The sequence below is a fragment of the Mustelus asterias genome, chromosome 5 (genome assembly GCF_964213995.1).
Source record: "Mustelus asterias chromosome 5, sMusAst1.hap1.1, whole genome shotgun sequence".
NCBI lineage: Eukaryota > Metazoa > Chordata > Chondrichthyes > Carcharhiniformes > Triakidae > Mustelus > Mustelus asterias.
In genome coordinates this window covers 138,342,355-138,357,761 of record NC_135805.1, presented here as the reverse complement: position 1 = coordinate 138,357,761, position 15,407 = coordinate 138,342,355, and the positions used below count along the sequence as shown (strand labels likewise).

Sequence of the window (15,407 nt, the reverse complement as noted above, 5' to 3'; positions counted from 1 at the left end):
GAGTGCACATGCGCAGTGAGAGGCGGCGCTGGTGGAGGAGTGCACATGCGCAGTGAGAGGCGGCGCTGGCGGAGGAGTGCACATGCGCAGTGAGAGGCGGCGCTGGTGGAGGAGTGCACATGCGCAGTGAGAGGCGGCGCTGGCGGAGGAGTGCACATGCGCAGTGAGAGGCGGCGCTGGCGGAGGAGTGCACATGCGCAGTGAGAGGCGGCGCTGGCGGAGGAGTGCACATGCGCAGTGAGAGGCGGCGCTGGTGGAGGAGTGCACATGCGCAGTGAGAGGCGGCGCTGGCGGAGGAGTGCACATGCGCAGTGAGAGGCGGCGCTGGCGGAGGAGTGCACATGCGCAGTGAGAGGCGGCGCTGGTGGAGGAGTGCACATGCGCAGTGAGAGGCGGCGCTGGCGGAGGAGTGCACATGCGCAGTGAGAGGCGGCGCTGGCGGAGGAGTGCACATGTGCAGTGAGAGGCGGCGCTGGTGGAGGAGTGCACATGCGCAGTGAGAGGCGGCGCTGGTGGAGGAGTGCACATGCGCAGTGAGAGGCGGCGCTGTCCCTGGTGCTGAGCGGGGGTCTCTGAGCCTCGCGTCCCGCCCGCTTCCCCCTCACCCCCGGCCCCCGCTGCATGGCTGACATGGAAGAGGAGCTCAAGTGCCCGGTGTGTGGCTCTTTCTACCGAGACCCCATCATCCTGCCGTGCTCGCACAATGTGTGCCTGCCCTGTGCTCGCACTATCCTGGTGCAGACCCCCGAGGCCGAGCCGCCCTCCCCGCAGGCCCGGGCCCGGACCTCGGCCTCGGACTACGACTACCTGGACCTGGACAAGATGAGCGTGTACAGCGAGGCGGACAGCGGCTACGGCTCGTACACGGGCTTCGCGCCGGCCACCCCCAGCCAGAAGTCGCCGAACGGGGTGCGGGTGTTCCCCCCGGCGCCGCTGCCGGCGCCGCTCCGCCACTCCAGCCTGACCTGCCCGCAGTGCCACCGCAGCGCGCTGCTGGAGGAGCGGGGGCTCCGCGGCTTCGCCCGCAACCGCCTGCTGGAGGCCATCGTCGGCCGCTACCAGCAGGGCCGCGCCGAGGCCGCCCAGTGCCAGCTGTGTGAGCGGGGCCCGCAGGAGGCGGCCGTCCTGTGTGAGCAGTGCGACGTCCTGTACTGCGAGCCGTGCCAGCGGCGGTGCCACCCTGCCCGCGGAGCCCTGGCCAAGCACCGCCTCATCCCGCCCAGCCAGGCCCGCCGGGCCCCCGGCCCCGCCAAGAAACAGCTGCCACCTCCTCGCAAGATCTCCACCTGCACCGAGCACGAACTGGAGAACCACAGCATGTACTGCGCCAGCTGCAAGATCCCCGTGTGTTACCAGTGTCTGGAGGAAGGCAAGCACTCCAAACACGAAGTCAAGGCACTGGGGACCATGTGGAAACAACACAAGGTAGGAGGAGGAACTTCTCACTCACCTGGAGGAGAGAGGAGCTGAGGGATGGACCCTCAACTTCAAAATTATTAGTTTATTAGTTACTGTGAAATTCCCCTGAGAAGGGTGAATAGTGATGATCATCATAGGGTGGGCACATTGGTTAGTATTGCTGCCTCACAGTGCCAGGGACCTGTTCAATTGGGTGGAGTCTACACGTTCTCCTCAGGTCTGCGTGGGTTTCCTCCGGGAGGTGCTCTGGTTTCCTCCCACAGTCCAAAGATGTGTGTGTTGGGTGGATTGGCCATGCTAAATTGTCCCTTAGTAGCTCAAGATGTGTAGGTTAGATGGATTAGCCATGTTAAATGTGTGGGGTTATAGGGATAAGGTGGGGAGGGGTCCTGGGTAAGATGCTTGGTCAGAGAGTTGGTGCGGACTTGATGGGTTGAATGGCTTCTTCTACACTGTACGGATTCTATGATTTCCACTGGGGAGGTTACTAAACATTTCACACTCAGATGTTTATAATGTAGTTGATAAGTGGTTCGTGGAATCAGATTCTTTGCTCGGTTGTTAAACAGAGACCATTAACTCTTCCCTGTCAACAGACAGGATGGTGGGGGGGGGGGGGGTGCACAGAACGTAGTTGGTTTTTGAAGCGGTATCTTGTTGGTGGCACAGTGGTTAGCACTGCTACCTCACAGTGCCAGGGACCCATATGGAGTCTGCACATTTTCCCTACATCTGTATGGGTTTCCTCCGGGTGCTCCAGTTTTCTCCCACAGTTCAAAAGACGTGCTGATTAGGTGCATTGGTCATGCTAAATTCTCCCTCAGTGTACCCAAATAGGTGTTGGAGTGTGGCGACTCGGGGATTTTCACAGTAACTTCATTGCAATGTAATTGTAAGCCTACTTGTGACACTAATAACTAAATAAAATCTAGCTTGGCAACTGTTGGATGCCCTAAAGCCCATATTTGCAAGTGGACACGATCTATCAGAATTGGCATTCCCTTATCACTAACATCATGTGGAAATGAAGAGAACGAATTCAAGAAGCGTCTCTTTTTCAGTGCATGAAGAAATGCTGACTTGTCACTTCCCGGTCTCACCCCCCTTCCAATTCTTGATTAGAATCAATGTAACTGTACAATTTTACACAGTTCAATCAACAATGACCTTGGCTCTGGAGGATTTAGCAAGCCAGCTTCTACTTGTGAAATTAATCTGTCAATTGATTTGCTGAGAACATGGTTCATGTGGTTAGAAGTTTTGCTGACAGCATCAAGATATAGTTCAGATGGGTTTCTTGAATTCTGCCCTCGGACAGAAATCTGTCTGACACAAGATTCTCAAGCCATCTAGTAGAGAAGACATTGCTTTCCTTGAATCTTTTATTTTCCAAGTACCTTCTAAGTAGGTTGCAGTCACGGCTAAAAAGCCCCACCTACACTTTACAAGGAGAGGGCCAGCACAGATCAATGCAAGTATCCATGCTGGACATCAATCCAGTATTTAGAGCCAACACTCAGGTCTTTCCCACCCGGGTTGGAGCCTGGACCCTTCATCTTCTGACTCAGAAGTGGGAATATTCCCACTGTGTCAATGGTAATTTGTCTAGATACGAGTAGGTGGTTGGATGCCCACACAGAATACGTCATTTTCTTGGGCTGACAGAAATGGAGTTAGAACAGTCTGTCCAGCAGATTGTTTATTTGCCTGCTCTGGGCCTTGACAGTGAACCTGAGCTAAACATGCTATCCATTCTCAAGCAAGTTGATGTGTCAGCTGCACTTAACTTGCCCTTTGCACATTCATACTGAGTAGGTTCCCATCCATACAGGGGGAATGGTTTGAGATGAGAAGAAGTAAGGAAAGAATAAATTGAAGCACAATATAAAAGAGGGAATGTGGTTAACTTTTAGTGACTTTTGGGGACATCGCAGTCCAAGAGGTGATGACTGTAGTTAAAATCCTTTTAAAATGTTGCTTTCCTTGAATCATCACCTCAAGCAGCCTATGTCTGCTCCACACCGATACAAGTGACTTTGTGTTTGAGATTTTTACTCTAATGGTCTACATCTCGGTCTAATTTATGGTCTATTGCTGTGAAATTAGATTTGTTTTATCATACATTTCTGGTTTGATAGCAAAAAACCTGTACATGTTGAGCAAAAGCTGGTTAAGAATTTTGATGTTCTGTCCGAGAGGAGATAAATTAGCTATTAAAACTGTTGCACATTAGATAAGAGATGATGGAGTGTTGCCCAACACATTCCAAGATGACTGCCGCCTCTCAGTATTGGAATGCTTTTCATTCTTTGTGATCAGGAGTAGGTGTAACTAAACAGACAATATGGTTGTCATAGCTCCCACCTAAAGTTAGGAATTGTACATTTAAGGCAGTAACTTTGGCAGCTCTCGACATATAGCTGTCAGGTGTGGAGCCCAAACACTTCTCCTTCTGACTCGAGTTGGGAATATTACCACTGTACCAATTGGTACTCGTTCTGACATGAGTACCCGGCAGGATGTCATCTCAATATTTAGGGACCACGTTCTCATTTCCACTCACCAGGGCTGTTTAGAATGGTGTTTGAACTCATCACCTTCTGACTCAGAGGTGAGAAAATACAGAGAGCTGTAGAAGAAGCCCAGCTTTCTTCTTGTGTGGTCTCACAGAATCACAGATTCCATACATTGCTGAAGGAGGCCATTCAGCCTATCGAGTCTGCACCGACCACAATCCCACTCAGGCCCTATCCCCACAACCCCATGTATTTACCCTAGATAGTCCCCTTGACAGTAAGGGACAACTTAGCATGGCCAAATTCACCTAACCAGCATGTCTTTCGGACTGTGGGAGGAGACTGGAGCACCCGGAGGAAACCCACGCAGACACAGGGAGAACGTGCAGACTCCTTACAGACAGTTAAAGTTAAAGTTTTATTTATTAGTCACAAGTAGTCTTACATTAACATTGCAATGAATTTACTGTGAAATTCCCCTAGTCGCCACACTCCGGCGCCTGTTTGGGTACACTGAGGGAGAATTTGGCATGGCCAATCTACCTAACCTGCACATCTTTGGACTGTGGGAGGAAACTGGAGCACCCGGAGGAAACCCACGCAGACACGGGGAGAATGTCTGTATGGAGTTTGCACAGTGACCCAAGCCGGGAATCAAACCCGGGTCCCTAGTGCTGTGAGGCAGCAGTGCTAACCACTGTGCCACTTTGCCCCCACAATTCTCCAGGGTTAAGGAACTTACACTTTGTGTTTGGCATTGGCATAGTGAGACAAGGGCATCTTGTATTCTAAATTATAAATTGTACTTAAATTATTAGAGGAAGTGGAATTAGAATCTATAGAGTGCCTTATTCTATCCTCATGGTAGCACAATCCATTTCATAGTTCATAGAATCCCTACTGTGCAGAAGGAGGCCATTCGGTCAAGTCTGCATGACCACAATCCCACCCAGGCCCTATTCCTGCAACCCCACACATTTACCCTGCCAATCCCCTGACACTAGGGTCAATTTAGCATAGTCAATCAACCTAACCCGCACATCTTTGGACTGCGGGAGGAAACCGGAGCACCCGGAGGAAACCCACGCAGACATGGGAATGTTGAATTATATTTGGAATGCAGCCATTGTCATCTGGATAAATGTGGCAGCCAACTTTTTTTATTAATTTAAGGGATGTGAGCTTCGATGGTGAGGCCCATCTCTAATTGCTGTTCATTAATGGGTTGCAATGGCATATTTTGTAATCTTCAATGTTGGAAGGAGCAATGATTGGTAGGTGCATTTCACTAGAAAACTGCTATCAGTTCACTCGTGTATTCAACCAACCAGCTGGTGTATAATTGACCATGTTAATCCAGTGTTTGTCAGTCACTTTCTCTAAAAATTAGGGTAGAGCATATAGTGACAAGTGTGAGATCAGTGTCCACTACACACAATGAATGCTCATTGTTTCAGACCCTGGACAACACTTGTCATTTGATCAGATATTGAATGCCAAAGGTGCTCTCCAGATAGGAAGGAATGTGACACAGGATCAATTTAGAGGAGTGATCACTGATGCTGACCCTGAAAGAATATGCAGAACCAAAATCCGTAACAGCTCCAGAGAATTCTGAATCTCAGTTATTGGCATCATTAAGCTTTTTTCCTGAACTACCCCCAATGGATTTGACAGGGTGACACGGTAGCACGATGGTTAGCACTGCTGCCTCACCATGCCAGGGACCCGGGTTCAATTCCCAGCTTGGGTCACTGTCTGTGTGGAGTCTGCACGTTCTCCCCGTGTCTGCGTGGGTTTCCTCCGGGTGCTCCAGTTTCCTCCCACAGTCTGAAAGACATACTGGTTAGATGCATTGGCCGTGCTAAATTCTCCCTCGGTGTACCCAAACAGGAGTCGGAGTGTGGCGACTAGGGGATTTTCATAGTAACTTCATTGCAGTGTTAATGAAAGCCTATTTGTGACTAATAAATAAACTTTAACTTTAGTATTTGCTTAAGATAGAAGTATAGACTTTTTAGTGCAGGAAGGAGGCTTATTGCAGCCCACCATTTCTCTGAAAGTGCCATTGATTTATTCCCAATTTCTCAGTACCGTTTTAAAAGTTTTTAAGATGGAATATTCAGCATTCCTCTGGATGGGTGCAGACACAACAGTACTTGTGTCAAGCACAATGCTGTCCATTTGATAGGCACCCCGCCCTTGTGGTCAGTATCCACCCTCTCCTCCACTGGTGCATTGTGGCTAAGTGTGACCCATCTTCCATATGCCCTGCAGCAACTCTTCACACTTACTTTGACCTCTACCACCAAGAAGGAGAAGAGCAGCAATGTAATGGAAACAGCATCACTAGAATATTTTTCTCCTAATCGCACACAAATCTTTCAAAAGATATGACTCAATAGACAAGCTATTCAAGTTATTTTCACCAACCACCTACATATCTGTCACCATGCATTGCACTCGGATGGTAAAGTGGTTGAGATGGTTATTGTTAGTCTGAATATTTTATATAATACAGAGCAACAAAGCCTTACTTTGAAGTTATGCATATCAGAAATCCTGCTTTTAACAGACTTGCTATACTGGGTACTTAATATAAAGGATTAATTGTTTCATTTCATTAGGGGAGGCGGTGGTGTAGTGGTATTGTCGCTGGACTAGTAGTCCAGAGCCCCATGTTAATCCTCTGGGGTCCCGGGTTCAAATCCCACCACAGCAGATGTGAAACTTGAATTCAATAAAAATCTGGAATTAAATGTCTAATGATGACCAAGAACCATTGTCAATTGTTGTAAAAACCCATCTGGTTCACTGATGTCCTTTACAGATGATGTGGAGATGCCGGCGTTGGACTGGGGTGGACACAGTAAGAAGTCTCACAACACCAAGTTAAAGTCCAATGGGTTTATTTAAGCACTCCGAAAGCTCGTGATTCCAAATAAACCTGTTGGACTTCAACCTGGTGCTGTGAGACTGCTTACTGTCCTTTAGAGAAGTAAATTTGCAGCCTTTACCTGGTCTGGCCTACATATGATTCCAGAGCCACAGCAATGTGCCTGACTCTTAAATGGGATGGGCAGTAAATGTTGATTTATTATCATTTATTATAAATCCATGACCGAATTTAAAAAAAATTACATTAGCATATTAAAGCAGGAAGCAGTTATACTGAAATTATTAGAGAAAGTGGAATCAGCATCTATATAGTGCCTTATCCTGTCCTCAGGGTAGCAGAATCCACTTCACAGTTGTTGAATTATATTTGGAATGCAGCCATTGTCATCTCGATAAATCTGCAGCCACATTTTTTTTATTCATTTAAGGGATGTGAGCTTGGATGGTGAGGCCCATCTCTTTTGAGAAGGTGGTGGTGAGCTGCCTTCTTGAACTATTGCAAACCCATGTGGTGCAAGTACACCCACAATGCCGTTCGAGAAGGAGTTCCAGGGTTTTAAAAAATTCATTTGAGGGGCATGGGCGTCGCTGGCTGGTCAGCATTTATTGTCCATCCCTAGTTGTCTTCGGAGGGCAGTTGAGAGTCAACCACATTGCTGTGGCTCTGGAGTCACATGTAGGCCAGACCAGGTAAGGATGGCAGATTTCCCTCTCTAAAGGAAGGAAATCTGCCATCTGTTTGATCCAGCAACTGTGAAAGAACAGTGATATATTTCCAAGTCAGGATGGTGAATAGCTTGGAGGGGAACTTCCAGGTGATGTTGTTCCCTTGTGTCTTTTGCCTTTGTCCTTCTAGATGGTAGTGGTTGTGGCTTTGGAAGATGCTGTCCAAAGAGCTTTGGTGAGTTCCTGCAGTGCATCTTGTAGATGGTACTGTGCATCATTAGTGAGTGCTTGTGGATGAGGTACCAATCAAACAACTGCTTTGTCTTGGATGGTGTCGAGCTTCTTGAGTGTTGCTGGAGCCGCACTCATTCAAGCAAGTGGAAATTCCATCACATTCCTGACTTGTGCCTTGTAAATAATAGACCTGCACTGGGCAGTTAGGAGTGAATTACTTGCTGCAGGATTCTTAACTTCTGACCTGTTCTTGTAGCCACAATATTTATCTGGCTAAGTGTCTGGTCAATGGTAACCCCCAGGAGGGTGATAGTGGGGGATTCAGCAAAGGTGGTGGTGATTGAATGTCAAGGAGAAATGGTTAGATTCTCTATTATTGGAGATGGTCACTGCCTGGCACTTGTGTGAGACAAATGTTACTTGCCACTTGTGAGCCCTAGCCTGGATATTGTCCAGGTCTTGCTGCATATGGACACAGACTGTTTCAGTATCTGAGGAGTTACGAATGGTGCTGAACATTGTGCAGTCAAAAATAACATCCCCATTTCTGACCTTATGATGGAAGGAGGGTCCTCACTGTCCACGGGGATAGTGCCAGAGGACTGGAGAGTGGCGAATGTTGTTCCTCTGTTCAAGAAAGGAAATAGGAATGACCCTGGTAATTAAAGGCTGGTTAGTCTTACTTTGGTGGTCAGTGAGTTGATGGAAAAGGTCCTGAGGGATAGGATTTACGACCATTTAGAAAGATGCAGCTTAATCCGGGATAGTCAGCACGGATTCGTGAAGGGTAAGTCTTGCCTCACAAATTTGATTGAATTTTTTGAGGAGGTAACTAAGTGTGTCGATGAAGGTAGAGCAGTTGATGTCATATACATGGATTTTAGTAAGACGTTTGATAAGGTCCCCCATGGTCGGCTCATGAAGAAAGTAAGGAGGTGTGGGATAGAGGGAAATTTGGCCGATTGGATAAGTAACTGGCTATCTCATAGAAGTCATGATGTGGAGATGCCGGCGTTGGACTGGGGTAAACACAGTAAGAGTTTTAACAACACCAGGTTAAAGTCCAACAGGTTTATTTGGTAGCAAATGCCATTTGCTACCAAATAATGGCATTTGCTACCAAATAAGCCTGTTGGACTTTAACCTGGTGTTGTTAAAACTCTTACTGTATCTCATAGAAGACAGAGGGTGGTGGTGGATGGAAAATTTCCGGACTGGAAACCGGTTACCAGCGGTGTACCACAAGGATCTGTGCTGGGTCCTCTGCTATTTGTGATTTTTATAAATCACTTGGAGGAGGGGGCTGAAGGGTGAATCAGTAAATTTACTGAAGACACCAAGATTGGTGGAGTAGTGGATGAGGTGGAGGGCTGTTGTAGGCTGCAAAGAGACATTGATAGGATGCAGAGCTGGGCCGAAAAATGGCAGATGGAGTTTAACCCTGATAAGTGCGAGGTGATTCATTTTGGTAGGACAAATTTGAATGCGGATTACAGGGTCAAAGGTAGGGTTCTGAGGAATGTGGAGGAACAGAGAGATCTTGGGGTTCATATCCACAGATCTCTGAAGGTTGCCACTCAAGTGGATAGAGCCGTGAAGAAGGCCTATAGTGTGTTAGCGTTTATTAACAGGGGGTTTGAGTTTAAGAGCCGTGGGGTTATGCTGCAACTGTACAGGACCTTGGTGAGACCACATTTGGAATATTGTGTGCAGTTCTGGTCCCCTCACTATAAGAAGGATGTGGAAGCACTGGAAAGAGTGCAAAGGAGATTTACCAGAATGCTGCCTGGTTTGGAGGGTAGGCCTTATGAGGAAAGGTTGAGGGAGCTAGGGCTTTTCTCTTTAGAGCGGAGGAGGTTGAGAGGCGACTTAATAGAGGTTTATAAGATGATGAGAGGGTTAGATAGAGTGCACGTTCAGAGACTATTTCCTCGGCTGAATGTAGCTGTTACTAGAGGGCATAACTATAAGGTTCGTGGTGGGAGATATAGGAGGGATGTCCGAGGTAGGTTCTTTACTCAGAGAGTGGTTGGGGTGTGGAATGGACTGCCTGCTGTGATAGTGGAGTCGGACACTTTAGGAACTTTCAAGCGGTTATTGGAGCACACTAGAATGATAGGGAGTGGGGTAGCTTGATCTTGGCTTCGGAAAAGGTGCGGCACAACATTGTGGGCCGAAGGGCCTGTACTGTGCTGTGCTGTTCTATGTTCTATGAAGGTCATTGTTGAAGCAGCTGATGATTAGTCTTAGGACACTACCCTGAAGAACCGCAGAGGTGATGTCCTGGAAATGAGATGGTTGACCTCCAACAACCACAACTAACTTCCTTTGCGGTATGTATGACTCCAACCAGTGGATAGTTTTCCTCCTGATTCCCATGGACTCCCATTTTTGCTAGGGCTCCTTGATGACATACTCGGTTAAATACTACCTTGATGTCAAGGACAGTCACTCTGGAGTTTTTTTTGTCCATGTTTGAAGGACATGGCTGTAATGAGGTCAGGAGCTGAGTGGCCCTGGCAGAACCCAAACTGAGCATTCATGAGCAGGTTATTGCTAAGCAAGTGCCACTTGATAGCACTGTTGATGACCTCTTCCATTAGAGTAGACTGATGGGGTGGTAATTTGCCAGGTTGGACTTGTCCTGCTTTTAGTGTACAGGATATACTTGGGCAATTTTCCACATTTCGGAGTGTATGCTAGTGTTGTAGTTGGACTGGAACAACTTGACTAGGGGTGTAGCAAGTTCTGGAGCATAAGTTTTCAGTACTATTGCTGGAATATTGTCAGAGTCCATAGCCTTTGCTGTATCCAGTGCCTTCAGCATTTCTTAATATCACATAGAGTGAATCAAATTGGCTGAAGACTGGCACTTATAATGCTGGAGACTTGGGGAGTAGACCGAGATGGATCACCTATTTGGCACTTCTGGCTGAAGATGCTTCAGGGGCGGCACGGTGTCACAGTGGTTAGCACTGCTGCCTCACAGTGCCAGGGACCCGGGTTCGATTCCCGGCTTGAGTCACTGTCTGTGTGGAGTTTGCGCGTTCTCCCCGTGTCTGCGTGGGTTTCCTCCGGGTGCTCCGGTTTCCTCCTGCAGTTGAAAGACGTGCTGGTTAGGGGCATTGGCCGTGCTAAATTCTCCCTCAGTGTACCTGAACAGACACCGAGTGTGGCGACTGGGGGAATTTTCACAGTAACTTCACTGCAGTGTTAATATAAGCCTACTTGTGACTAATAAATAAACTTTAACTTTTTTGTGCACAATGCAATTATAACTCAGAAACCTGTCCCTTGGCCCAACCAGTCATGTTGGGATTTATCCTTCACCCATTCCTATATCCATTAAACTAATGTTCCATCATCCACCTATCTAATCTAATCTTCATCACTGACATTGCTTCTCTCTCACTCACTAACTCAAAGTCAACATTGTAGATTTGCAACTATGTGTGAAGAACTCTGGGTGGAATTCTGCCAAAAGAATTCTAACTGTTCAACTCATGGAAAAACTGGAGTAGTTCACACTGGTTGTTTCAGTGGGAGTTCACACTAGAATCTCCCACGCTCTGTGCACTGCAGAGGCAACCAGCGTGAATATCATTAGATTTCCTGGGGCGAGGCCTATCTAGCCCAGGAGGCTTAAACCAGCCAGCCTCTGCGCATGCTGTCAGCCTCCCGTTTGCTGGCCAGCTCGATCACTGGCCAGCCTGGGACCCCAGCAGTGCTGCGACCCCAACACCCTCATGGCCTGATTGCGGCTATCCTGACCATGCCTGGGCCAGCATCGATGACCATAACCCCCACCCCATTCCCGGACAGCCAAATCTCCAGGCCCCCCTGCCCCACAATGCAAACACCCCCGCAGGCAGACCTCCCCTCCCCCAACAGCCCGCCCCAATCATTGGCCTCCCTACTGCCCCTATCAATCCCAATGGCACAGTGGCAGCAGGACCACCCTACCCCCACTGATTGCCCCCCGCGCTCCAGCCCCTTGGCACTGCCCTATGCCAGGGGCATAGGCTGGAAGTGCCAGGGTTCCTCATGCCCACAGGGGGCACCACCCCCCCCACCGCCTGGACCCCTGGGGGGGCCCGTTTGCCCCCTTCGCTCCAGCTTGGTCAGGCTTCTAGCTCCTCGAAGGTGGGCAGCTACTATAATCCCCGCTGGAGTGAAACACTCTGGCGGGGTGCGAGATGCTAGCGGGCTCGAAGAATTCAATCCCGGGCCCGATAGTAGCATTTAAATAGTGTGCCAAATACTATTCAAATGCTGACCCGGCTTCGCAGCCAATTTCTTGCGCGGCACAAACGCTGCCAAAAATCCAGCCCTGGGAGACGCAAGCTTTCGTGAGAACCCCGTGAATCGGCCGATGCATGATTCTCCCAGCCCATGCCCTAAAATCAGCAAAGCGGAATGGGAGAGTCACGGCCTCTATCTCTAAACCTCTTGCATTTAATCTTATATCTCTGAGGCCTTGTTGTTGACCTCCTGAGTACTGAAAGCAGTTTCTTTCTATCAATCACATCCCGCCATAATTCTGTTATGAAAGGAAGGATGTGGGGGGAGGGGTGTTATCCCATGAGGAAAGGTTGGAAAGGTTGGGCCTTTATCCATTGAAGTTTAGAAGATTGAGAGGTGAACTTAGTGAAATGTATAAGATTTTGAGAGAACTTGTCAGGGTAGATGCTGAAAGGATGTTTCCCCTTTTTGGGAGAGACCAGAACTAAGTGATAGAATTAAAAAACAACAGGCCTCCCATTTAAGGTAGAGATCAGGAGAATCTTTATCTGAGGTTTAATTCTGTGAAACTCTTTTCCCCAGAGAGCAATTGAGACAGTGTCATTGAATATTTTTAAGGCTGTGTTAAATAGATTCTTGATTGACAAGGGGAGAGTGGGGATAGGAAAAGTTGAGTTGAAGCCACAATCAGATCAGCCATGAGCTTATAGGAAGGTACACTTCCCGCTGCCTTGGCAAAGCAGCCAGCATAATTAAGGACCCCACGCACCCCAGACATTCTCTTCCGTCAGGAAAAAGATACAAAAATCTGAGGTCACATACCAACCGACTGAAGAACAGCTTCTTCCCTGCTACCGTCAGACTTTTGAATGGGCTTACCTTGCATTAAGTTGATCTTTCTCCATACTCTAGCTATAACTGTAACACTACATTCTGCACTCTCTTGTTTCCTTCTCTATGACCGGTATGTTTTGTCTGTACAGCACGCAAGAAACAGTACTTTTCACTGTCCACTAATACATGTGACAATAATAAATCAAATCAAATCAGGTGGAGCAAGCTCAAAGGGCTGAATGGCCTACTCATGCTCCAAGTTTATATGTTCGTAATGCTGCCTTTTGTATTGTTTTTTAATTTGAGATGTTCTAATTTAAAGTTTATTTATTAGTGTCACTAGTAGGCTCACATTAACACTGCAATGAAGTTGCTGTGAAAATCCCCTAGTCGCCACACTCCGGCGCCTGTTCGGGTACACTGTGGGAGAATTTGGCACGGCCAATGCACCCTAACCAGCACGTCTTTCAGACTGTGGGAAGGAACTGGAGCATCCGGAGGAAACCCACGCAGACACGGGGAGAAGGTGCAGACTCACCACAGACAATGACCCAAGCAGGGAATTGAACCCGAGTCCCTGGCGCTGTGAGGCAACAGTGCTAACCACTGTGCCACTCTGCTGGTTAATGATGAAAGCTCCAACATTTCAAGTGTTTCTTCGTAACTGTTTTTCTTCACATTAAGCAGCATTCTAGTGAATCAGTGTCGTGCCCTCTCTAAAGACTCAAAATCCTTCTTGCATTGTGAAGCCCAATACTGAATGTGGTACTCTAACTAAGGTCTCAAAGTATTATATCTGATCACTACCTCTTGAGATTAATTATGGAATTCTGTGTTTTTCAACTTCAGGTCTATATTCTGTGCACTTGCATCCCAAGTCTCTGTACTCTTCCATAGCATCCTACCTGCCTCCATTCAGAGGGTTATTTCTCCTGCTTTTTCGTTAATGCATCCCCCCACACTGACTGATATTGAATTACATCTGCATTGCATCAAGCTTTCTTTGGTCTTATAGCAAATTAATTGCACCTTCTATTTTGTTACCATCTACAAATTTTGCGTCACTTCCTCGCGGCCTGTATCTATTCTTGCACAAACAGTAAATGAGAAAAATTGATATTTAATCTGTTTTTGATGATGTTAGTTCAGGGAAGAACGCTGGCAAGGATGCAGAAGAACAGTTTGTTCTTCTTTAAATACTGCCACTATTCATTCAATCCAGCTGAACATACGGAGTGTTTGATGTCTCATCCAAAGGTTGACACCTCTGACAGTGCTGCACTCTCCTGGCTTTTCAGTGATGTGTGAGCCACACATTGTGTTCATATGTGCTGGCCCTGAAGGACTGAAACTGTAGACTTCTGATTCAGGAAGGGAGACTTATGGGTGGCACAGTGGTTAGCACTGCTGCCTCGGAGCACCAGGGACCCAGGTCTGATTCCTGGCTTGGGTCACTGTCTGAGCAGAGTCTGCACCTTCTCCCCGTGTCCGCGTGGGTTTCCTCCAGGTGCTCCGGTTTCCTCCCACAGTCCGAAAGACGCGCTGGTTAGGTGCGTTGGCCATGCTAAATTCTCCCTCAGTGTACCCGAACAGGTGCCGGAGTGTGGCAACTAGGGGATTTTCACAGTAACTTCATTGCAGTGTTAATGTAAGTCTACTTGTGAGACCAATGAATAAACTTAAACTATCAACAGAGCCAACCTGATGCTTCCATCTATAACTTAAAGGCGAGGTTAACAAGTGACTTTGAAAGATGTAAATTGGAATTTGTTGATTTAATGCAAACCTTTATTTTCCTTTTCTGTAGGCCCAGCTGTCTCAAGCATTAAATGGTGTGTCTGACAAAGCGAAGGAGGCCAAAGAGTTTTTGGTGCATTTGAAAAACATGGTACAACTAATTCAGGTAAGTTGATTGCAAGAATTGTGGTGCCCTCTTCATGGCCTCATTGTGAAACCACATAAAGCTTCCTAGAAAGGACATAGTTCATTGGATTCTGAATGCTTCCTTTCCATAATATGAAAATGGCTGTTTCCTTTCCGCGAAGATGTGCTGTGAATGAGCAGGTTGGATAGCTGGGATGGGGAATCAAGGAAATGCTCACATCATTGAATTAAGGTTCCTGCCTGTTCCATTAGCATGTAAGTTCTGATCCCGGTCGTATCTGTATATGGGTACCGTAATGCAAGTTGGCCGAGGTGAATGCCAGATCTACAGTGGGTGTAGATTAAGAAGCTGGTATGGATGGTGTTAATTTGATTCAAGGAGTTGCAGTAAAGTCAAAAGGTGCACCAGATCTACCTCCTTCTTTAATGCGTTGATATTAGTAGAGATGGAGAAAGGAGTGCTAGGATTAGCCAAATAAAAGAACAAAAATAAAAGTTTATAATATCTTCCGAAAATAAAATCCAGATTTGTAGGCAAAGGTACTGTAACTGTGAGCCAGAGGTGAAATGAATCTGGACACAAACACAATTCTATTGCAAAGAACAATACAGCGGAACAGGCCCTTCAGCCCTCCAAGCTGCGCCGCTCTTGTGCCCACTAGACCATTCTTTTGTGTCCCTCTATTCCCAGTCTGTTCATTACATTTAAATTAC

General features: G+C 47.4%; 1 protein-coding gene across 1 annotated transcript in view; it reads left to right on the top strand.

Moving 5' to 3' along the window:
- The first annotated feature begins 547 nt into the window (after positions 1–547).
- Positions 548–15,407, top strand: part of trim67 (tripartite motif containing 67) — a 43,664-nt gene continuing 28,804 nt past the window's right edge. Inside the window, exons 1-2 of the mRNA XM_078213368.1 lie at positions 548–1,425; positions 14,617–14,712. Coding sequence (XP_078069494.1) covers positions 622–1,425; positions 14,617–14,712 — 900 coding nt within the window. The 5' untranslated portion in view covers positions 548–621. The remainder of the gene's footprint in view (positions 1,426–14,616; positions 14,713–15,407) is intronic.